The sequence below is a fragment of the Calypte anna genome, chromosome 2, assembly GCF_003957555.1.
Source record: "Calypte anna isolate BGI_N300 chromosome 2, bCalAnn1_v1.p, whole genome shotgun sequence".
NCBI lineage: Eukaryota > Metazoa > Chordata > Aves > Apodiformes > Trochilidae > Calypte > Calypte anna.
Genome location: NC_044245.1, coordinates 92,981,804 through 93,006,248, shown reverse-complemented (window position 1 = coordinate 93,006,248; position 24,445 = coordinate 92,981,804). Strand labels below are relative to the sequence as shown.

The 24,445-nt window shown below is 36.6% G+C and overlaps 1 protein-coding gene across 1 annotated transcript in view; it reads left to right on the top strand.

The window, feature by feature from the left end:
- Positions 1-24,445, top strand: part of ZNF407 (zinc finger protein 407) — a 347,057-nt gene that overhangs the window by 22,145 nt on the left and 300,467 nt on the right. The window contains 2 exon segments of the mRNA XM_030445366.1: positions 6,229-11,048; positions 17,355-17,469. Coding sequence (XP_030301226.1) covers positions 6,275-11,048; positions 17,355-17,469 — 4,889 coding nt within the window. The 5' untranslated portion in view covers positions 6,229-6,274.

Sequence of the window (24,445 nt, the reverse complement as noted above, 5' to 3'; positions counted from 1 at the left end):
AGCATCAAATGGTGATCTTTGTTGCATATGAACCCATAACCATATTATCTTCTGCATTGCATCAGTGAGATTAGTCTTGGATTAGTCTCTAAATCTTGGATTAGTCTCTCCGAAGGAAGAGAGGTAGCTTTGTAATGCCGTAAGGCAGACCTGGGATTTGATTTAGGAAGGATGTTAATGCCCTTGATAATGGTAAGATGTTTATTTGACACAAAGGTCATCTGTTGAGATGAGTTGTTCACATTCAGTTCTGTGTGGGCTATTTAAGGAGCTCATTAAAATGATTGTGCTTTACTGTATGTATTATTTCATTGAAAGGACTGAATGTCTAAAAAAGGGAAAATTTTAGTGGAAAAAAAAAAGAAACACTTTTTCTATATGTCACATCTTTTACAAACACTGCAGATTGGTTACTGAATACTTGGAAATGTTAATACTATGACTGGGAAGTGCTTTGGCAGTTGTAATGCCAGGTTTAGCATAAAAAAATTTAAAATTAAAATGGAATTTAATACTTGTAAAGATTCTTTCTTTGGGTTCTTCTGTACACACCCCTACTTCTTACCTTAAAGAGCTGGCATGTGATCAAAAAGAAAAGTAAATAAAATTGTACTGAGGATCAAGTTAAGTAACTCTACTGTTCCTTAGAAGTTTATGGATCATCACTAAATTGCTTGTCCTTTTGATCTTGATTTAAGTTTATTTCTTTCTAAATTTTATTTATAAGGGCAATGCAAGTCTTGAAACTTAAGGACTGAAAATCTTAACTGCACCATCTCCACCACTTTTGTCATAGAGGAATTATATACTGTTTGAGGACCAGAGGAAAAAAAAATAGAGAAAATATTCAACTTAAATGTTCTCTATTTTCTGTCTGCAAATGACTGATGCTTTTGTAGAACTGTAGCAGATACCATATAAATATAAAAAAAAACCATCATAGGAAGAATACAAAATTCTGACTTACCTGCTAAAAATTGTGGTGGCAGCTCAACAAGTGTTATTTTTCTTCATTTTAATATTAATTTTCTTCTTTATAGGTAATGAGGTTGTGCTGAATTGTGACTGTGGGATATCTTTTAAATTAGATTAAATATTGAAAATAAGCTACAGTTCTGACCATTTGGAAATCCCAATGCATAAACAGGAGACTATATTGGTTTAGTTAGTTATAGACTAACTATATTGGTTTCTGTGACACAGGCTGAAGTGTTGTGTATTATGCACTTGCAATTTAACAATATGTGTGTTTCCTCATATATTGTGTAAAGATTTGGATATATCACATATGCAGATCTAATATGTAACATAAAATTTTGCTTTTGAGGAACTTAAATACATGTTTCACTTCTTCTGGCTATTGGAAAATTGTGAAGAACTGTGTTAAAGACTTTGCTCCTCTTTACAGCAGAATCAGTGAGCTTAGCTTTTCTGGCACACAAATGATGAGGCCACGATAGGTTTCTTTCCAAAACTTAGGGACAGCAGTGTACTGCAAAGAAACTTAAAATGTGTTAGGTAATGTATGACTGTCTTCAAGCAGAAGAATTTGTTAACCTGAAGCTAATGTGGCAAATTAATTTTTGGTCATATCCTTTAAGAATCTGTTCAGCTATACTTGATTTATATGAACATTAACAAAAGATTTATGTTACAAAAAGTCAATCCACTTCTGAATTAGAACAGCTTCATTTTGATCATCAAATATGATGTTAAGAGAGTGCTGTTTGACAGAAGCAGGTTTTATACCATGGAAATACTTAATATTTGCTGTATTCTTAGTTTGGGCTTGATCCTGTGCTGTGGTGGTGTGCTGTGATGTACCTGGTGATACCATCAGTGCAGTCTCAGAGCCTATATAAATCCTTTCTGGTTTATTTAAGCAGTACATTAAGTGGTTTCATATTGTTGCACTTTAGACATCTGTTACTTGTAAAACCGTAACTGGAATCTTTAAAAGGTGAAGGTAGAAGGAAAAGCATGAGAACTTGCATCTTGCATCGTTTTTAGCCTTGTTGGTCCATGAATCAGATAGTTCAAGAGCTGTTCCTCTTCAGCTCTACTGCTGTATGAGTTTTCCAGCATTACATTATTATCAAAAGGCTTATTCAGTCAGACTAATAAGTAGGAGTTAGACTTCAGCATTTGCTTTAGTTGCCATGGCTCCAGAGGGTCAGTTGTTCCATGTAGAATGTGGTTTTGGTTACCAGTTCACTTAATCAAATTCCAGATGCTGATTCTGTACTCCTCATGACAGTCCCTGTGCCTGACTAAAGTTTGATCCAAGATTAATTTTGCAAAAAAGGAACCTATTTTACCTTATGGATCATGTCACTGGGACTTGGAGTGCCTCTGATGCGTTTTCTGATGCATCAGTTCCTATATTAATACCAACTCTCTCTAGCTCTTACTTCGTGTAGTGGCTTTGATGAAAGCAGAGGTGAATTGGCTTATGCAGGCTGAGCATTAGGACCATCCAGATTTGTCACCAGTTTTTTGCTTTGCCAGTGTTCATTTGGTGGCAAACCTCAAAATGGGCACTCAGGAGCGAAGCTTTCAGTAAAGCAAGAAGGACTCTGGGCTCCTTTTGCCTACAGGAGGCTTATGGTGTGCTGAATGCATCCTTCAAGTAGCAGAGGTCATATGTGCAGTAAGTCTATGCAGGAAGCTGAGAAGTCTTCCCACAGCTCCCTTTGGATGTAGGACACTATTTTCCCATGAAGGAAGCTGAAGCATATACTACTGAAATTAAAGACAGGTATATTATCTGAGAAAAGATCACACTGGGGAAAAACAGAGATGTGGTTCAGTGTGGTGGTTTAGATCTTATCTGAGCTGTGGAGGACTGGCCTGGAGTTTGGCAAATCACTGACTGTGGTCCCAAAAAAAAGTAGTGACAGTGCCATTAGTTGCATACCTCAGGCATGTACTCATGTCCTAAAGGCAAATTTAGGAGAGAACTAAAGGAACTTGAACGCAATTTAATTCCTTAGATTAATTAATGTAGGGGTAATTTTAGAGAAATAACATAAACAACCTCATAGCTGATTTCTTCCATAGAAGAATCTTTCTGGATTACAGTTTCATGCCAGTGCATACTCCCGTGTAGTGAAATTTTGACGCAGCTTATGTAGAAGTGGGACATAGGCAAATCTAACTCTGGGAAGGGTGTGTAGAGGAGATTATTTTCATGAAAATTCACATGTGAGGTAGAGATAAAACTGATAAAGTCATGTCATTAATTGTCACTATACCTAACTTACCCCGTGCAGCCAAGGAGCCATTGCATTGGTAATCCTTGTTATTAGTTGTGGGGGGAGACATGAGGCTTTTGACTTCATTCGGAGTTCTATCTGTAAATGAAGCAGAGTGCATCCCGTGTTTGTGTGCTCCAATGAAATCAAGGTTGAGACAAGTGTCTTCATTTAGTATTGACTTGGAGAACTGGAAGAATTAGGTAAGAAGGCTGGGGCAAAAGGCTCATTTGCAGGTTTATATTTTATATGTGACTATCTTAATTTCATACTGAATTTATTGGCAGCACCTTTTCCACTTGCCTAGCAACTAGTTTACAAAGATCAAATGAGGGAAATGGGGTGGGTTTTTTTTGGGGTTTTTTTTGTTTGTTTGTTTGTTTGTTTGTTTGTTTGTTTTTGTCCTAAGCACTTGAAAAAACCCTTAGTTAATGTAATAGAGTTGAGTTGAAGACGAGGTTCAATGCCAGAACTGGGATTGTGACCCAGGATTTTTGGTAGAGCACAGAGCAGGATGAATTTCTATCGAAGAGTTAGTGAAAAAAATCTGAGAAGTAAGTCCTACAGATGCCCTATGCATATAATCATCCAAGTTTTTGAGGTGTGCTAGTGGAGATGAGGTGAATCTGTGCTGGTGTGGCAGGAAAGGCCTGTTTTGAGGCTGCTGACACCTACCTGTGACAGGTGGGAAGCATCCACCTCTGATTACTGTATCTCTAGCTGAGAGTGGCTTGCAATTTCTGTCAGAGATTAATCTAGGCATGACAATGCTTTTAGGTTTAGATCTAATTATAGGATGTCTTTAAGTGGGCATGAAGTATGTAAGAAGAGAGTATGGTGTGGAGCCATCACTCCCTTGGTCAGATTAATATGTCTTGGATGTATCCGTTTTTCTTGATGGAGAAACCCCTAATTATCCCAATACAGCCTTGGACAGTGGAATTTTCCAGTGCGGGTATTAGTTCACTGATGGACAGATTCTCTGATAAATCAGCAGGTCTAAGAAGAAAGTATCCTATAAAAAAGAATTGGTTTGATAATGCAAATTGCCTTGTATAGCAAGGCAAAGAAGAAAGTGCTGTTCCTACCCAGGCCACGGAAAGGAAGAGCACTCAGTTCCAGTGGTGGGCTGGGAACCTGCTGCGGAGGTGCAGTGGGGCAGAGGAGCCACAGCTGCTGCATGCAGTTAGGGATGGACTCATGGCACTCATCACTGCAGTAATTTTTTGATATTTCCAAAGTTATATAAATAAAGCTGTGCTGCAGGTAAAAACCATAATTTTCATCTGATCTCTTTTTCTGTATCCCCAAACAGTTCTCGTACATGATTTTAGGGTAAGCTCGGACTTTGAAGACTTCATCCTCCTCTCCTATTACTGCTGCAGCCTTTAGAACATACAGACAATATGCTGACTTACACCAGCTGACACTACAGATCTGATTGTTTTACTTCTGATTAATTGCAGTAGTCTCTATCATGATTTAGTGAACTAAGAAAAACAATAGTGTATAAGAACCAGTAAACCACAGTTAGAAAAGCAATATCTCCAAAGGGCTACTGCGAGCTGGAGGGGTTATTCTCTTCTTATTTAGATATAGCTAGCTTGGTATGAGTTTGGTCAGTACTTTTGCTCAATGAGAGACCTGCAGCTGAAAAACTGTTCATTGTGTGAAAAACTACTCTGTACTCAATTCCTTGTATGATTTCCATAGATGATTATTAAGCAGAAAAGCATTTTTTTACTTCCGTAGGTAATAAGTCCAACTGATTTGAGTAAATTTCCTCAGTTTTTATTTTTGTTTTTTTTTTTAGCATGTACTTGAATAGGGGTTTTTTGTGTGGTTTTTTTTTACCCTGTATTGTCTGTATCAACATTACTTAATCTTGCCAGGAAGTACTTACAGTTGTGGTCATGGCCTCATTCAATGGGTAACAACAAAAAATCTGGATACTTGGATCTGGAGCAAATTAATGTTTAAATCACAGTATAAAGCACATAGATAAACATTTAGTATTTAATCTTTTGCTAAAATGAAATGTATTTTCAATACTCAGTCACTTCAAATCTAAATGAAAAGGTAATAAATGTCAAGATTTGATTTTCCATCCCATCCCTCTTATAAGCTGTGATGGTAGCATCAGTTTTCTAGTGGTGACATCGTTTTGGGAGCAAGAGGGTCACACTAAGCAGTAAAGCAAAAGCTTTTGGTAACTGGATTTGGACTGTTAAGAGTTTGTGTTGGGGTTCAAAGCTGTGTGCTGTTTCATTAACTTTTTTTTTCTTTTTGTCTCCATCTCCCTGCCCTGCCCCCAATTGGGAAAAGAAGTTTTAGAGGATATTTTACAAATGATGGGGAACTATACTTGTGGCATATTGTTTTAGAATATGGCTCTGTTTTTTGTTTTCTCACTTTCTCTTTAGCAGGTAGTCTAAGCAGGGGAGGGAAAGAAAGCTTCATACCTAAAATATTTGAAGTTTATGTTGGCTTTGTTTTGCTTGTTGTTGCAGTTCATGGTCATTTCCTCCTTGGAGCTTTTAAATTTGTGACCAGAATTTTCTAGTTCATGAGAAGCTGAACATCTCATGGCTTGTTCCCTGAAATCTATTAGTGTTTCATATCCTAAAAATGCTTCCAGAAACAAAGGTTAGGCTTATCTGCCCAGGTTTAACCTTGTAGTAAATGACTTGATTACACAAAACCTGTTGAAGCTAGTGCTCTGTCACATGGTGTTCGTCACAGTGAAAGCTCTGTAGCCAAGTGCCTAGAAAGTTAGTGTGATTTTTAGATGTCCTAAGTTTAGACATCACACTGAAAATGTAGCCTTGTTTCTTTCATTGTATCTGTCTTCCTGTCATGATTTTAATTTTCTATGTTTTATTGTTGGTGGTTTTTTTGTTTGTTTTTTTTTTTTACTTGAGTCTTAACTTTTGGTTGTGCATAAAATACTAATAATAACTCTTTTGTTTTATAGGTTCTACGCCAAATGATCTACAAGGGATGATATCAATGTAATATCAATGTCAAGAATGGATGAGGAGGAAGATAAGAAGAGAGATGAAGCTGATGAGAGCTTGCTAGCTGACTTGACAGAAGAATCACAGAGAAATACGTCAGGAGAAAATGCTGAATGTGACTCTTCATCTCAGCAGAAAACAAGGCTTATATCAGATGAAATGTTTAGGGACCTTGAAAAAAAAAGAAAGGAGAACGGCACAAACAAAAGGGCATTGTCAGGATCACCAAATCTGGATGTTGTTGTAGCAGACAAACCTGATAATGTCTCCAGAAAAAGAAAGCGAAGTTCTTCAGAAGACAGAAAAGGCAGTGAAAGGAAATTGCACCAAATTGCATCTGAAGAAGAAGGCAGCATCGTAGCTGGAGCTACAGAGAAGGAAAGTGTTGCCAGTGATGACATATTTAATTCAAATTTCCTGTGCCTACATTGTGATTTCAAATGTGCTGATGGTGCCATATTGAAAATTCACAAGGAAAATGAACATTCACAAGAGGTGTCAGCTACTGTTCCTGCTAAGGTGTCATCTTCAGAAGAAATCAGTGTTGGCTGTGTGGCTGGAAACATAGACAAAGGTCTTAAAGGCAAAACCAGTGACCAGTGTTTACCTTCCTGCTCTGATATGGAAAAACATAAACAAGAAGGCCCCTCTGAACAATCCAAAGAGCAAACATGCCCTCACTGTAGCTGCACAGCTGAATGTGGTTCCACATTGCATATGCATGTTAAGCAAGATCATGAGAAATCCAAGATATTTTGTTGTGATTTTTGCGGTTTTCAGAGTGATGCGGAAAATCAGCGAAATGCTGGTCTCCTTGGCAAGGCACACCTTCAATGCCAAAATCTTGCTGCATGTGGAAGATCTGTACAGATACTGAAAAAAAACCCCTTTAAAAATAAACAATCAGCTTCAACAAAAGAGAAGAATGTCAGAGCAAAACCTGGGACCAGTAAATTAAGCTCAAGGAGTGCTAGTGCAAAAGAATTAAGTGTTCCTAGTGCACCGGAAGGCTCAAAAGTAAGTTTGTCTGAACAAAATGATGGCACTGAAGGTGTTGAAATGATACCATCTTCAAATATTTCCACTGAAAAAACAGATACTTTGGCAGAAGAAAACTTGCTTTCGTCCACTGTAGAAGAAAATCATGAAGTCCATACCAAAAAAATAGAAATACCGGAACCTTCAGAAAATACCTGGCAGAAAACAGAACTCCCTTCAACTACCAAAAAGCTAGTGAGCAGGTTAAACATGACTAGGAGATTTAATAGAGTGAAACATAAAAGAAATGTTTCATTGTTAAGGTCTTCATTTGGACAGAGTAGGTCTTTTAGATTAAAACGACAAGTTAAAAGAAGGTACAGTTTGTTGGGTAATAGTAAGAGAGGCAAGTTTGAAACTCGGAGAGTACACATGAAGCATATCGCTAGTACACAGCTTAAACCTGGTGATTCAAGCCCTATGTCACATACAGAATTAGAAACAGATGTTAAAAGTAATTGTAATACTACTTCAGAAATTCAAGATCTTACTGAAGATAATCCAAATACTCTTTCTTCCAGCACTACAGTTAATAAAGATTCTGATAGTAAACTTACTGCTGGTCATGGTGATCATACTTGTATTGATTGTGGTCATGTTTTTCACAACAGAAAAAGTCTGGAAATTCATACTGCAAGACTTCATAGAAAAAGAATCCAGTTTCATTGTCAGATGTGCAGTTATTCCTCTGGAGTCAGGGAAGACATAAAGCAACACTGTCAGGACAGTAAACACCAGATGGGTGGTTGTAGCTTTAATTGTCATCTCTGTTCATTTACCAGCTTGAATGTAATCAGCCTTCAAAGCCATATGAATGAAGTGCATAATCTGTCCCATAGTTGCCCAACTTGCATTCTCTTTTTTCAAATGGAAGAAGAACTGATAAATCATCAAAAAAATGAGAGACATGATGATTCCTTATTCCAGCAAGTTACTCCATTGAGTAACAGTGATCAGACCTTGCCAGTGGTAACCTCCACAGATTCAGTATCAAACAACTACAACCAAAGTCTTACAAAGGAAATGGAAGTACCAGTGAAAGCAAAACCTACAGACTCTTCCTTTGTGAGTCATAGAAATGAACTAAAGCATCCTGTTCTGAATAAAACTCAATTTCAGTGTAAGAAGTGTTTTTATAAGACAAGATCTTCCACTGTATTTACAAGGCACATAAAACTCCGACATGCACAGGAGCATCACTTCCTTTGCAAAGCATGTAATCTCTACTCACTAAGTAAGGAAGGAATGGAGAAGCATATAAAAAGAAGCAAGCACCTTGAGAATGCCAGGAAAAACAACATTGGATTACGTTTTGAAGAATGTATTGAAAAAGTTTGTGTTGGTGTTGGTGGTATTAAAACAGTGGTGGATTCCTCCATTTCTGGGAGCGGGAATACAGAGCTAGATAAAGAAATTATACACATTTCATCTTCTTCTGTGGAAAACATGTCGAGAAATAAGGATGTCATTGCACTTGATCAAAGGACTGGTGAAAACGAATTGGTTTTAGCTAATGCACCCAAAAGAGGGAAAGCCAAAGGTGCAGTTTCTAGGACATGTAGCCATTGTGGTCTTTTGGCCTCCAGTGTTACAAATCTGACTGTTCACATCAGACGAAAGCACAGTCATCAGTACAGCTATTTGTGCAAGGTTTGCAATTATTACACTGTAACCAAAGGAGATATGGAACGCCACTGTGCAACCAAAAAACACAAAAGTCGTGTTGAAATAGAAGGACGTGGAAAACAGAACTCAGATATCATTGTTAGCCCTGAAGGAGGTAATTTTGAATCCATGAGCAAGAAGGTTAACAGCCCCATGACTTCCTTGTATGAACATGTTGAAGATGGTAGCCAGTCATCAGATTTGGAACATTCTGTCTTAGACAATCAGGAAACTGAGCAAGGAGATGCTGAGCTAGAAGCTGTAAATGCCAGTAGGCTGCCAGATCTGGAGCATACTAGCAATCCATTAAATATAAACCAGCGTGTGTTTCTGGAACCAGCTAGTGTTGCTCAAGATGGTGACCCATGCTTCCAGAGAAGAGAAATGGGGGCAAATGATAACAAGTGTGGACACTGCAGCTTCATTGCTCATTCTGCTTCTTCTTTAGAGCTGCATGTGAAACGAAAGCATACAAAGCAATTTGAATATTACTGCATGGCTTGTGACTACTATGCTGTTACTCGGAGAGAGATGATTAGGCACGCAGCAACAGAGAAACACAAAAGTAGAAGAGAATCTTATGTTTATTCTTCTTCTGGGGAAGGAGGAAACACAGCAAATATCACTAAAGAAGGCACTGCTTTGTCTCAAGAGGAGCACCATCACAGTGCAGGAGAATCACAAAGTGGGTTAGGTGAAAGGAAATGTACCAATGACACAGCAGAAGGTGATCACCTGAGTAAAAGCTTTACTGAGTGTTCTGTCTTAGATGAAAATGCATCTCCAGGAATAACTGAGGGTGGTGGTTCCCAAAATGCAGTAGAAGGTAAACTTGAAGAGGAGCCTAAAAATGGAGGACAAACCCTTTGTTTTGAAGGACTCCAGCAAACTCCTCAGAAAGATAAAGCTGTAAAACTTGACAAAGAGATATCAGCTGAAGAAGCAGTTACTTGTGAGTTGCAGGAAAGTCAGGAGCTCCTCAGCTCAGGTGATGATTGCACTGCAGAAAATCAAAACAGATCAAGCAGCACAAACTTGAATTTAGGAAAAGGTGAGCAAAGCTTGATAGCAAATGGAGAAAACCCAGAAGTAGAGTGTAGAAAAACTGACATTCACAAAAAAAATTCACTGGAAAAAAATAATCCACTTCTGCTAACTCTTCCAGAAACAAGTAGTGCAGTAGAGCAATCAAATTTTGCTGGAAACATTGTAGAAACGACTCAGAATATACAGAGTTTAGAGGGTGACAGAAGTTTCAAAGAGAATCCTACTGGGGAGGAGGAAGAAGCCCTTATGGAAGCACAACATGAAGTAGAAGTAACTATAAATAACAAGGTTTGGGAGGCAGATGGCTCAACAGCTGAGGGCATGCAAGAAAGTAGCAATGAGACTTTAGGAACAGTTATCAGTGCTGATGGTACAGGAAAGGCAACGCAAAATTTTGGCAAGTTTGATTCTTCTATAGTGAGATTAAAAAGCCATCAAGATGGAGAGGCTGCAGACCATTCTGAAGGACAGATGTCAGATGGAGTGAAAGCTAATGAGCTCACAGCAAAAGCAGAACCCTCACCAAGTGGTGGGAAAAAGAAGAAGTCAGAAGTAATTTCCCTTGGGGAATCGACACGTATCCGTTGTGATGACTGTGGCTTCCTAGCAGATGGTTTGAGCGGACTGAATGTTCACATAGCCATGAAACATCCTTCAAAAGAAAAACATTTTCATTGTTTACTCTGCGGAAAATCATTTTACACAGAGAGCAACCTTCACCAGCACTTGGCCAGTGCTGGGCACATGCGAAACGAGCAGGCGAGCGTGGAGGAGCTGCCCGAGGGAGGGGCAACTTTTAAGTGTGTGAAGTGCACGGAGCCCTTTGATTCGGAGCAGAGCTTGTTTCTCCACATCAAAGAGCAACACGAAGAGCTTTTGCGGGAAGTGAATAAGTACATTGTGGAAGACACTGAGCAAATAAACAGGGAGAGGGAAGAGAACCAAGGCAATGTCTGCAAGTATTGTGGGAAGATGTGTAGAAGTAGCAATTCCATGGCCTTCCTAGCTCACATCCGTACCCACACAGGTATGGAAACGCTCTCTTTGCAAGTGGTCTTTCAAACAGTGAATTATACTATTGGTCTTTTTCTGCTTGATAATCTCTTTAACATTTCTTATGAACTGGTGTTCGTACTGCCTGATGAGTCCCCGATGAAATTCAGAATTACCTAGAGGGGTATGAAAATACAGTGATCAAAGGGCAGAAAATGTGAGAACACTTTAAGCGCAGTCATCGTTCTGCTTTTTGTTTCATATAGAGAGATTTCCTTCCCTTTAATCTAAATTGGAATTATTAATTGGTTTTTAAATTTGTATAATGAAGCAGTGGTGGTGTGAGAGAACAATCAGCTTTTCTTTCCGACTTCCTCGCAGTTGCTTAGTATCTAAATTGTTTATTTAATTTCAATTCAGTTACACCTTCAGGATTACATAATGCTTTGGGCTAGACATTTGATATTATATCATTACTAAATAAATACCAGTAAGAAGCATCAAGATGGTTTTGTAGAAATAAGTTATGAGAACTGGAACTGGACAGCCTTTTTGGAAGGTAGTGTGTTAGACTGGTGTGTTGAACAGGGATGTAGCATTAGATTTAGTTTCTGTGCCGATCACACTTTCAATTCATTTTTATGTTTAATTTTAAGTGGAAAATTTAAAAACATTTTTGTAGAAAAAAATGCATAAGCTGCAGTTCTAAATTTATGTAAAAATTCACTGCGATGTTTCTATAAACCTGCCATACATTCTTTATTTTAAATAGACAGCTTTTCTAAATCACTGAGCTCTGCTTAGACAAGTGGTGTCTCCATGGTTGAATTTATGAGTGGATTTGAATAATAAATTCACATTTCAATGAACATATTTTCATTAAAACTGTAGGGTTTATTTTACTGTACTTTTAAATAATGGCTTATTATGGAATCTTTAGTTTAAATTCATGCGGTATTTGAAACTTAGTGCATGGTTACAAGGAAGAGAACAAAAAGGTAAGAAAAATGAAACATAAAGGAATGATCATTCCTGGTATAATCCTAAAATAGTTTTGTAAGGTTTTTTATGAAAAGGCAAGGGCGTGACTGGACAACAAAGTTTAAAATTAATCTTGGGGAACATGGGCACCGTATTTTAAACCTTTCAAAGTGTTTTACTATAACTGCAGTATTCATGTATACCAGTAACTCACATACTTAATACTTTCAGCATTATTCTGTCCTGTCAATAATGTAGTTATCTGTATTGCTAAAGCTAATACTCAACTTTGAATGCAGTGTTAAGTCTTTAGAGGGATGCTCGTGTTCACATGGTCAGAGCAGTTGTATAAGCCCTTAATATGCCCTCTTACGGCAGATAAAACTGAATAAAACTAAGGGGGAGGATGCTAATGGAGCTCTCTTTAGAATTCTTTATGCAACTGTCTGGTCAAGACATGTTGCTTATAATTGATGTGTCCATTACTTGAATTCTCTTGTAATTATAGTCAATAAGTCTTGTAAATGTGTTAAAGCTCACTAAAAGCATACAAATTCAAGAACAGAGTAAGGCTAATAATTTAAAATAATCAATGTAGGCATTTCAGCACTTAATTTCCCTTGTGTGTTGATAGCTGATCATTCTTAATCCATTAAGATTTATTTAGTCGTTTACAATGCAAAATAGGTTTGCACTGGTCACTTGTGCCATTTGAAAATGTCCACCAGGTTAAGTGCAGAATGTAGTCCATTAGTCTTCCTTGACTATATGTATTAATTGCATTTAAAATCAAGTTAATGTGGATGTGAAAGTGAGGTAACTATCAATATATGACAAAGCAACCCTACTTACAGAAGTTACATCATTGATTGTAACATTTAGTAAAAGTTAGTGTACTTTTTAACATCTTGTGTGGAGGGCTTATCATGTATATTTTTATTGTGCTTTTGGATGGCCCTAAATATGTAAAGCAGTTAAAGAATACATTCCACTTTGCAAGTCATCTTTTGGTGGTGCTTACTGAGGGTCATATAGACGGGTTACAGAGTTTTATCTGCCCTCTTTCTCATGGCACCTTTACATTAAATGTTTTGCTTTTGCTTTGCTAATCACATAAATAGTAATGTGGAGACTTTTATTAATAGTTAGTAGGAAGAAGACTTTCTCTTCCAATCCGTGTTTTCATATTTGTGATTTCCTTCATATATTGTAGAATCTTTCTTCCAATCCACATCACAAAGGTGCAACTGAATATGAAACAAATATTTTTGGGTTAGTGGCAGAGGAAACTGACCTACTTCACCAACTATTCCTGTACTGGCTTATAACAGTAATGAGCCAAAGTACAGTATTTCTAGCTTTCTGTCTGTTCCAGGGTAACATTAAGTACATAATAGTAGCAGAGATGCACATTTTCTTAGTTATTGCTCTGATTAGGTGCTTTTAAATTTTTTTTCTGCATCATCCAGCTGTGCATACGTATGTTTCTAAATGTGTGTATGAGTAACTGTATCCATCTTCTTGCTTTTTTTAAAAATTTTTTTAATTGAGTAATTCATGATGGTTTGGGTGTTAAGGAGGGAGGGAAGTGAAAGTTGTAGAAACAGCTAATGATTTCCATTAATAGAAAAATAATGTTTCAAAATACCATTAAATAATGTAGGAGATTTTCACATTGCAAATGAAAGGGAAGCTTTGCTACAGAGGAGATAACAAGTAAGTCCATCACATGTTGACAAGTGAAAATGAGGAAGTGTAAAGAAAAATAAAAGAAGTGGAAGAGGTGGAAGACTTTTTAGTTTACAGCTGATGCAGGTCCCATAAACATAATTAACAATCAACATCTGAGGAAAAAAATCTACAACCACATCATCTTTTTTTACTTTCTCATGAGATTTCTGTATTAATGAAAGGTTTGCCCAATTTAAATGTCGTATCTTACTCCTCAAGCCTTAAACATGTGTATGTTTGGGTCTGAGCTAGGAGCACAGATACGCCTGCAGGTGCAGCTGATGTTGCCTTTGGCTGGCTTAAAACTAAGAGAGTGAATTTTTCTTATAGTTTTGGGTCTCTATTGAATTAATATAAGAAGTGTGGTCAGGAGGTCAAGGCTGGTTATTTCCCCCCTTTGCTCTGCTCTTGTGAGACCCCACCTGGAATACAGTGTTCAGTTCTGGAGTTCCCAACAAGGGAAGTACATAGAGTTGTTGAAGTGAGTCCAGAGGAGAGCTGGAATAGCTCTTCTAGGAAGATAGGCTGAGAGATTTGGGGTTGTTCAGCCTGGAGAAGAGAAAGCAGCAGGGAGGCCTTATAGAGGCCCTCCAGTAGCTGAAAGGCCCCACAGGAAAAGCTGGGAAGGGACTTGTTGCAAGGGCATGTAGTGAGAGGAAAAGGGGTAATGGTGGGACAAGGGGTAATGGTTTTAAACTCGAAGAGGGTAGATTTAGTTTAGATAGGTTAGACATTAGGAAGAAATTCTTGAGTGTGAGGGTGGTGAGACACTGGCACGGGTTGCCCAAGGAAGCTGTGGCTGCCCCCTCCCTGGAAGTGGAGGAGCAACCTGGTCTAGCAGGAGTTGCCCCTGCTGATGTCAAGGGAGTTGGACTTTGATGATCTTCCAACCCAAACCTATGATTTTGTAAAAATAAGTATTATCAACTCCAGTCTTTGTAAAACAGTAGCAAGTTGTGTGTCTGACCTAAACTTTTAAATTAAGTCTATTTTCAGGTTTTTTTTTTTTCCTTCTTCTCAGTTAGCTTTTTCAGAGCCTTATTGTTTACTGATACTGCCAAAAAAATGTATTCTTTGTTTCCATGCCATAAATTGTAGGTAAAGTAATTCTGTAAGGGGGCTTTCTTGTTTGTTTTGTTTTTTAAATAGTTTGTTTGGTAAGATGCTAAGCTGCTATATTTAATGTATTTTTCTCATTTTTCTGTGAACTAAAAGCCAAGTGTGAATCTAATGGTATCACATTTAATGCAGCACATGAGAACCACTAAAGTTTGTGATAAATATGTCTAAGAAATGATTAGTTTCTTCAGCATTGTTTCAAATAGCCTTAAGGTAAATAGAGATTTTAATGCTCCATTACTTTAACTCTTAGGCTAATGTCTTCCTCTTAACTATTAAATTTTGGGTTGTTCCATCCAAGAACTCACTGGAACAGATTTGGTACCAGCAACCTGAAAGGGACATGCCCTGCTTTTGGTTCAGGTGATGAGTACTGACTGGAGCCTCCCAGCACTTGAATTTTCATGGATTTTAAATGGAGATATTAACAGTTACTTAGCTCTGGATCTGAGAAATAAATAAAAAAAGCCTCAAAGCTTCAGTGATTTTTGGATGACAGCAGTCAACAACATAATGTATTCATGTATTTTCAGCACACTGTACCTACAATTGGTCTGAACTTGAGTTTTTCATAAAGGAGTCATGTAAATGGAAAACAGCAAAGGTCTTGTATGAAAGCCCTGCAGGACACTTGCAGTAACAGAATGAAGAATGAATTTACAATTAAATCAGTAGGAGAGAAACTAAGGCAACATGGAGTTGAATCCACTTGGTGTTTGATTTCTGTGACAAAAAAGAGCAGTATAAACACCAACAGATTAAAAAAAAAATTCTTTCCAACTCTAGCCTTGATGTTATTAATTATGCAATTAGTCTTTAAGATCGAAAGTTAAAACATCATCTTTTAATACTCTTTTATTTAATGCAATGGTAGGGTTTTTTTATTTTCAGAGGTCTCTTTATAGAATGCAGTGTTGATTTGAAATGTCACCAAATTAATGATTAATTTAGTTTTATCAGGATCATTTAAATAAACTGGGGTTTTTCAGTGTGATTGATAGACTGTGATTGCTGTTAGCTGCAGTCTCAACCTGCTTTTGACATTTAAACATATAAAGCTGACTAGATATAACCATTCAGGTGCTAAATATATTTTACATCTACTTCCAACAGTAGAAATAGAAGTATTAAGAGATCTGGCTTCATTGTCATTGAACTGTGAAATATTCAACCTTGTCTGCCCGGGCTTAGTACTGTTGACTTTTTTATTTCAGTTAGAAGATTAAAATTAAATGCTTCATTTTCCGTCAGCTTTTGGGAATTAAATTGAAATTTAAGGCTAAAAATTTTTACTAAGTTCCTCAATTTCACCAATAGATTCTTGGAGGATATTCTGTTTTCAAGGGCAAAGCAAAAGTGTTCAATGTATCAAGTATGGTAAAGTACAACATTTGTTAAAGATCACATATTTCATATTATGCTTAACTGTATTAAAGAAGCACTTCACAAAACATATACTAAACATAATGTGGAGACTCCATGAACATATTGTACTTACTTTTAACTGCAGACCTATGATTTTGATTTATTGATTTAAAGATTAAGTGTTCAGAAATTAGAAAGTGTTCCAGCATGGTTTAAAATGGTGTTGCTGAGTAATAACATGGGGATGGACGTGTGCCTGATTTAACTATTTCAGTAAAAAAAATAGTTTTTCCATCCTCAGGGGGGTATCTCTGTTAATTAAGTCAGACAAATAATTTGACTTTTTGGTGAACTGATGTGATACCAGAAATAGGCGGGTATTTCTTCCTTGGAGGAATAATTTCAGAGTTCTTTGGTCTGCACTAGACATTTAATATTAAAGTTTGTTCTTGAAATAAATAATAGCCAAAATGTCAATACTTCTGCTTTGCAGAATAATCATAAATTCTTGACCATAAAACAGTCATAAAGGCATAATATTTTATCCACTGTATATTCATACATTGCATGTCATTACAATAGCTAGGTGATGAATCATTTTCTGTGTGTGACAGAAAAAATCTGAAATACCAATGCTAATGTGAAATCTATTCATAGTCAGAGGACTTGTAAAATTACTTTACCTTAAATATATTTGCTTAAAAAACAAGTACTTTTTCGGTTTACACCAATATTAAACCACTTTAAAATCATTACTTGAGTTTCAGCATTTGGAAATGGCAAAAGATGCAGAAAAACTTTTGCCATCTTGTTGAAAGGTTATCTACCTCCTATATTGCCCTCTTGCTTTAAGTTTTAGTGTATTTTCTTATTAAAGAAGGTGTAAATTATGATTAAAAGTTGAGAGAGTAGTTGCCATGATCTTAAGGATACTTTAATGAGTATCATGTAGTATATACTGTATGTGTCCCGGGAGTTCTAAATTTATGTACAAGATATTCTTTTTGCTAGGCAAAAATCTCAAACGGGTTCATTGTGGGACAGGCTTTTTTAAAAGTTATTTTTCCCATGATTTTTTATTTCTTCAACTGTGGGTGATATAATATTCTAATTCAACTCATATCTTATGCTAAATTTTACTTAGGATCAAAGCCATTCAAGTGCAAGATATGCCACTTTGCAACAGCTCAGCTTGGAGATGCCAGAAACCATGTCAAGAGGCACCTTGGGATGAGGGAATACAAGTGTCATGTCTGTGGGTGAGTAAATTGAAACAGTCTCCACCATGGTTAGCCAAGAGAAGAGTGCAGGATATGCATTGTTTCAGAATTGAAAACTGTGATGTGAGCAAGAGTGGCTAAAATTATGCATGCATATCCTCCTTTCCATTGTTATGGTAAATTCCTTAAATACAGTTATGACATTCTTTTCCCACTTCTAATCCTGCACTGAAGATGAGCAATTTTATGGGCTACAAGGTCAATTTGAACCTGTAATCTGTAAATTGACTAAATTATAGGATGTTCATTCACATTGCCAGGGAGAACTGTAAATTCCATTTAAAGACATAAAAAATATATAATATAGATTTTACTGTGTGGGTTTTTTTCTTTTGCTATACTGTTGTAATTTTAGTACCATTAACAGATTTCTGGACTTTGGGATTTTCATTCTTTATGAAAACAAAACAGAAGACTGATTTTTAAAACAAACAGGTTGAAAATATTGCAGTCATAAGACTTTAAAAATAAATGGAAGTCTTTTATGTATGCTTGTGTTCTTGTTTGTTACCCAAAAAATTCTTGTTTTGCTTTTTTACTTAATCCTTATTTCCTCAGAAGGATCGTTCATAACGTTTAATTGTCCTTCAAATGTGTTGCATTTAATAGGAGGCATTGAGACTCCTTAATGCAAAACTAATTAATTTAGCAGAAATGTTTAAAAGGTTTTAAAATGCCATGGCATATATGGTACATCATAGGAGATTCAAACTTGGATTTTAATACCCCAGTTCTGATTAAAAATATATTTTAATATTATTATGCTAGAGAAATTAACTAATATATGCATCATATAAAAACATTTTACTCAAACCTATGTAACCTGCTATAGCACTCTTATGGGTAACGTGTAGAATGGCACAGGTTCAATTAGATGATGCAGTGCACACATGAATGGTGTGGTGTGATGTTGGGGGTAATATTCAGCAGGAGGGTTTTTTTTTAGCCTTAGTATCCCAATCTACTGCAGGACAAAGTGAGTTACATATTTTAAAGGACAAGTGAATCTTCAGCTGAAGACGCAGCTGAGTGGTTTTCACTTATTCATCTCTCTGTTTTTCAACATGCAGCATTATGAGATACTTTGAATGTTTTTACTCACTTAAGAAAATTAATTGCTGACTTCTTGAAACAAGAAATAAAAATGTATGAGCCTAATTCTGAAGTCCACTGAATATCAGTAGTAGAATAACTTGTACTGCTCTTTATTTTGCAGCCTGCTTAAAATGAGCATTATGCATGGTAGGCTATTTTATGATGTTTGAAAAATCTTACTTAGTATCTCTGATATATGAATTGCTGAGAATTTGGCATGAAAGAGAGTTAACTACAGATCCATAAAACTGTTTAGTTAAAGCTAAGCTCTGGTCTTTAGAAGTTGTCAACAAACTTGAAAATGGTTCTTTATTCAGTTCCCTTTTAACTTAAACTAAAAAATCACTGCATTATTTAACTATGGTACTATGAGAAGAAAAGTAAAAAAAACCCAGTAAATCTCAAAATACCTAAAACTCCATCTTTTATAAAGAGAGATTAGAAATTATTAGGTTTTGGCACGTACCTCATTTTTTCAAAAACTTATTCCTTCACTTCGGGATTGACATGTTCCTGGAAACTGTCTCAGAAATTACACAACTCTCAGTTGCAATTCACGATGGTTATGCAAGAGAAGGGAGCAAAATGTGTGAGTGATTTAACTGTGGACTTGAATGTTAGCTACTTTGCTGATAGCTTACTGTATGTTGCTAACATGTTATACCTTGTAGCCAAGCAGGTACTTGTTTTCCATTTCTGTGTAGTATTGTCTTGCTAATTATCAACATTGTGAAGCTTTGCTATTTAGATATGACAAAACCATCACCTGAAGAGACATATACCACAATAGCCTGTGCTCACAAAAGTCTGATTTATAAACCTGTTTAAATAATCATCACATTTCTCTTAATGTTCACCAAGAATGTGTTTTAAGAATTATACATTAACACTGATTTAGTTGGGAAAGACGTTTTTGTACTGTCGCTAACAGTCCTGAAGCACTGAGCAGGATTTGAAGGAGGACTGACCAGAACTACATTAGTTCAAATGATGAACTAGCCATCCTTAAATGTGGAATAAGAGAAAAATGTGGAATAGCCTGTGCTGTATTTCTGTTATTTTAATTGAAAGGATTGGATAGTGTGTAGGTTAAAAAATGAAGTAACAATATAAAAATATAATAAAATAGCTAGGATTTGCTATTGGATTAGTGGCACTGTAGAGCATTGGTACATTAACACCACTGACAATGTCAATTCATTATCATTGATGGCTAAATAATCTTAGAAATGCTCAGTGGACCTATTAGTTCCTGAACATAAGCAGCTCATGCTGCATTTCTTCATTAGCTTTAATTGCTATAAATTTTACCTTTTTAAAAATCATGCTTTAAAAGGTGAAGTGATCTTTCAGGAACATTAACTCTGTAATTTTGTCACAAACAGAAGGTCCCGCACTATGTTTTCTTTTCTGCAGTAGTTAATATTCTATCCTCTGACTTTTAGATTCATAGTAATAAGCCCTCTGCTAGTTGCGAGGATAAATTGTGTTTCAAAAGCTTTTGAGTCTGCTTTGGCACTTTTTAAAGGTGAAATGTCAGTGCAGTAGCGTGGTAGAGTGCGATCTCAAAATACCACTTTTTTTGTTTTGACAAAAAGTCTCTGGAAATTTTTGTGCAAAAAGCTGTATCTGTGCTTTTGTTTTAGGAAACATTTGCTGTGTCTCTTTTACAAATGATCCTCATATTTACATGCTACAAACTACAGAATGTATAATTCACTTAGTTGTTGAAAAAGGCAGTAATTCTGCTATGTAGTTTTATTTTTTTTTTAATTGAAGTTCAGGGTTTGTTTTTCTTCAGCTGCACAGCAGAAACTGCATGACACAGAAATTGGACACTGCTAATGTTTTAACATTTGGAATAAACCGTCTGCTAGTCATTTTCTTATCGCAGATGTGTGTTAATTGTTTTCTTTTCCATAGCAATGGCTGTAAAACATATCCCATTATTTTAGAGGTGGTATCTTATTTTCTGCGGGTGGCAAACTGCTGCATATTTGAATTTAATGTTTGAAAGTCTGGCTCTGAAATAGGCTGATGCCCTGGGTTAGATGAGCAAATCTTGGTTGCCCAGCATTTAAAATTTTTGTTTCATTTGCTTGGTGAAATGCAGTGAAAAGGCTTATCATGCACTTTTCAAATGTTATGCCTCAGGTAGAACATGAAAAATGCATTGTTCTGCACTTGAGATTTTGAAGAGAATTTATAGGCAATGTTTGATTTAAAAATGCATCTACTCTTCCTTTGCCTTTTTCATGCCTGTGCTTTCAGAAACAGAATTTTTTGGGATGTAGTTACATGCTTAAAGAGTGGCTTCTTCTTTCTGCTTCGTGCTTTTTTTTTTTTTTTTTTTTTTTTCCTTCTTTTTTTTCTTCTCTTTTATGAGTTCTTAAAAATCAACTGAGGAAGATGCACATAAGGTAAGTATGTCTTTTTAGGAAAATTTTCAGTCTCTAAAACATTCACATAAAAACTTTTTATTACCTTTCTATGTATTGAATGATTATTTGTAGTTATGTTGTTATTATTCCAACTAAAGCACTCCATATATAGTAGTGAAGTGCTTTAAGGTGAAAAAGTATTTGTATACACAAAGGAATTTGGAATGGGATGGAAAAGGTTGGGGTTTTTTTTTCTGTATTTTTCCAAAGCAATTCTTGTGAGATTTTGTTTTTTACTTTGTTATATTGGTGGCTGGAGGATTAATCTTTTAAAATTTCTGCTCCTCAGTTCCTGGTTTGCTCTGAAACTCCTTTTCCCAATTAATTTTGGAGATGTTCTGCTAAATAAGGGCTTTGTTAAAGCCTCATATAAACAAGCTTTGAGGAGAGCATGGAAATATCTTTTGCTGCTGTTGTTAATGCTAAGAACAGTTCAGAGATCTTAATCTGTATAAAGTTCAGTGTTTTAATGACAGTGGTTACTCTGAGGATGTCTAATGAAAAATACTCTCCTATACTGAGTATAGTGAGTAATAGATCTTTGTACTTAATAGATAAGGATGTGCTTTGACCAGCTGCATCAGAAAAACTGGCTGTACTCCCATGTGTTGTGTTCTAAAAAATCTTTTACATTTTCAGATTTTTAAAAAACTGATTACTGTTAATGTCAGGCTACTTTTAGTGAAAGCCTACTCTTAAGATTGCTTTTAGCAAGCAAAAAAAGACTTATTCATAAATTTATTGGTAGGAGCAGGAAAAACATTATATTTTCAAGGATGCCTTAATGTACTGTAATATAAATTAATTATTTATACTTGTGCAGTTTGGGAAATCTTAAATAGAAAGTTGCTACTCTAGTAAAACTATTTTTGAGTGGTATTACCTAGTTTTTGTGCATTGGAAGGGATCTCTGTGTAGATGATTATAATGTCACTTTCTGACCTTTGCAGCTTGAATAATTGTAAATCATTGCTTCATAACGTGTCAGAGAATGTCTGTACTAGGCAATTAAATGGCAGAATATAATAGACCAAATTATTGCCTGTCATGTTTTCAACAACACAGTTAGTATTTGAGTTACACTTAATCATTACGTGCATTAGCAACTTCATTGGAATCCAGCTTCAGGCTGAGCATGAAATACATTACATTATTTAAACCTCTAATGGTAGAAGTCATTTATTTGTGTTGAAGTGTACAACATGCAGAGTTTCATAAAGCAAGGAACACTTGAGAGCTTAATTTATCCAAATCAAAGTCTAAATGCAGATAAACACAAGTGGCAAAAATTAGTAATTTTTATAGGCTGGAAATATTTAAAAATACATGGTTGTGTGTAATTGTAGGCAGCAGGAATAAATTAAAATAACTATTTTTATTCAGCTCTGAGAACTAAAACTGTTGTATACCTAAATCATCAAATGCATCATGAAATTGCATTTTCAAATGAACAATTAATTACACACATCATACCTTCAGAAGTTTCCAAACAAAAAATATGTATTTGGTTCAGCTGTTTAGATCAGAATTAAGTGCGTGTGAGATGACTGTTCAGGATCCAGCTATTCTGAGTTTCTCTCTCTGCATTTTGTCATTTCATCCTATCATACACTGTGTCTACATTTACCTCAGTAAAGAAAATGAGGTGAACCTATGTAAGAGTTTTCCAAACTCGTACACGCTTTTAAACAAATTAATAAGAAAATAGTAGAAAACTACCTGGGGTAAGGTAACATATGTGTTATATTATCTTGCCAATTTTTGCTCAGTAATTTCTCATTTTATTAGATTTGCAAACCTGACCTTCAGTACATAGTCTCTATTTTTACTATTCAAGAAAACTACTCGAAATGGAGGCAATTTACTTTTATCCAGAAAAGCTCCTGGCATCTTTAAACAGATGGTAGGAATTCTACAGTGTGTTGTGCGAGACTCTCTTGGCCTGGAAGTCTGCCATGGGGCTGGCTGGACTTAAAGCCAGTTAGCAGGAGACCAGGGTACAGGCGGTGTGAGGACTCTGCTGTTTGAGATTGGTATTACGATTGATACAGAAAAGTCAGGACCAACTTTCTGACTTAATAAAATGTGGTTTATGCAAATTGTGTGATAAATTCATAGAGTCAAAGAATGGTTTAGGTTGGAAGAGACCCTAAAGATCATCTCGTTCCAACCCCTGGCTGCTAGACCTGGCTGCTCAAAGCTCCATCCAACCCGGCCTGGAACACTCCCAGGGAGGGGGCAGCCACAGCTTTCTTGGGCAACCTGTGCCAGTGTCTCACCACCCTCACGCTCAAGAATTTCTTCCTAATGTCCAACCTAAATCTACCCTCTTCAAATCTACCCTTAAAACCATTACCCCTTGTCCCACCATTACCCATTGTCCTGTCACTACATGCCCTTGTACAAGTGCCTTCCCAGCTTTCCTGCAGGCCTCTTCAGCTACTGGAAGGCTGCTATAAGGTCTCCCTGGAGCCTTCTCTTCTCCAGGCTGAACAACCCCAACTCTTTTAGCCTGTCTACATAGGAGAGGTGCTCCAGCCTTCTGATCATGTTCATGGCCCTCCTCTGGACTCACTCCAAGAGATCCATGACGTTCCTGTGTTGGAAGCTCCAGAACTGGACACAGTACTGCAGTTGGGGTCTCACAAGATCAGAGGGGTAGAATCACCTCCCTTGGCCTACTGGCCACACTTGTTTTGATGTTGCCTAGGATATAGTTGGTTTTCTGGACTGCAAATACCCACTGTTGGCTCCTGTTGCGCTTCTCATCAACACCAAGTCCTTCACCTTTGGATTTTAATAATTTAGTTGTACTTGCTGAAGAGAGAAAGTGTATAAGAGACCTACTTGTGAGAGAATATATGTTCATCTTTGAATTGGAGATAGTGATTCAGGCTAATATGTGTACTCCATGCAATCCAGTTCAAAGCACTTCCAAATGGTGATTACCAAGACGTGCAATGTTGTGACTCTGATACACGCAGCACTTGTAATGCTTTTACAGACAAGGATGTTAAATTTTTTACTTTAGAGTAGATTGCTCTGAAATCCAGGATGTGTGTGTTGCTTTCAGGACACCGGCACCTTGCTCTGAATTTGTTCTCTGAGAGCAAGCGTTGTCTGTGTCCATTTAGGGAGTGTTTTTTTGAGCCCTCCTTGAGAAGGCAGGAACAGCATCTAATGGGAAACAGGCTGATGGTGCAAAAATTTGGGTTTAATAGCTGGTATGCAACATGCCTAAAATTCAGTATACCTATTGAAAAAGAGACTTGCATTCTTACAGTCCATGGTTCAGAAGGACTGGCCCAAGTCTTGAGAGAGACATTATTAAAAACTGCTTTCTGTTGACAGGAGATTAAAAAAATTGCCTCTGTTTTGGGGACTGAGAGAGAAGGGAGCCTGGGAGCTGTTGGTGCAAA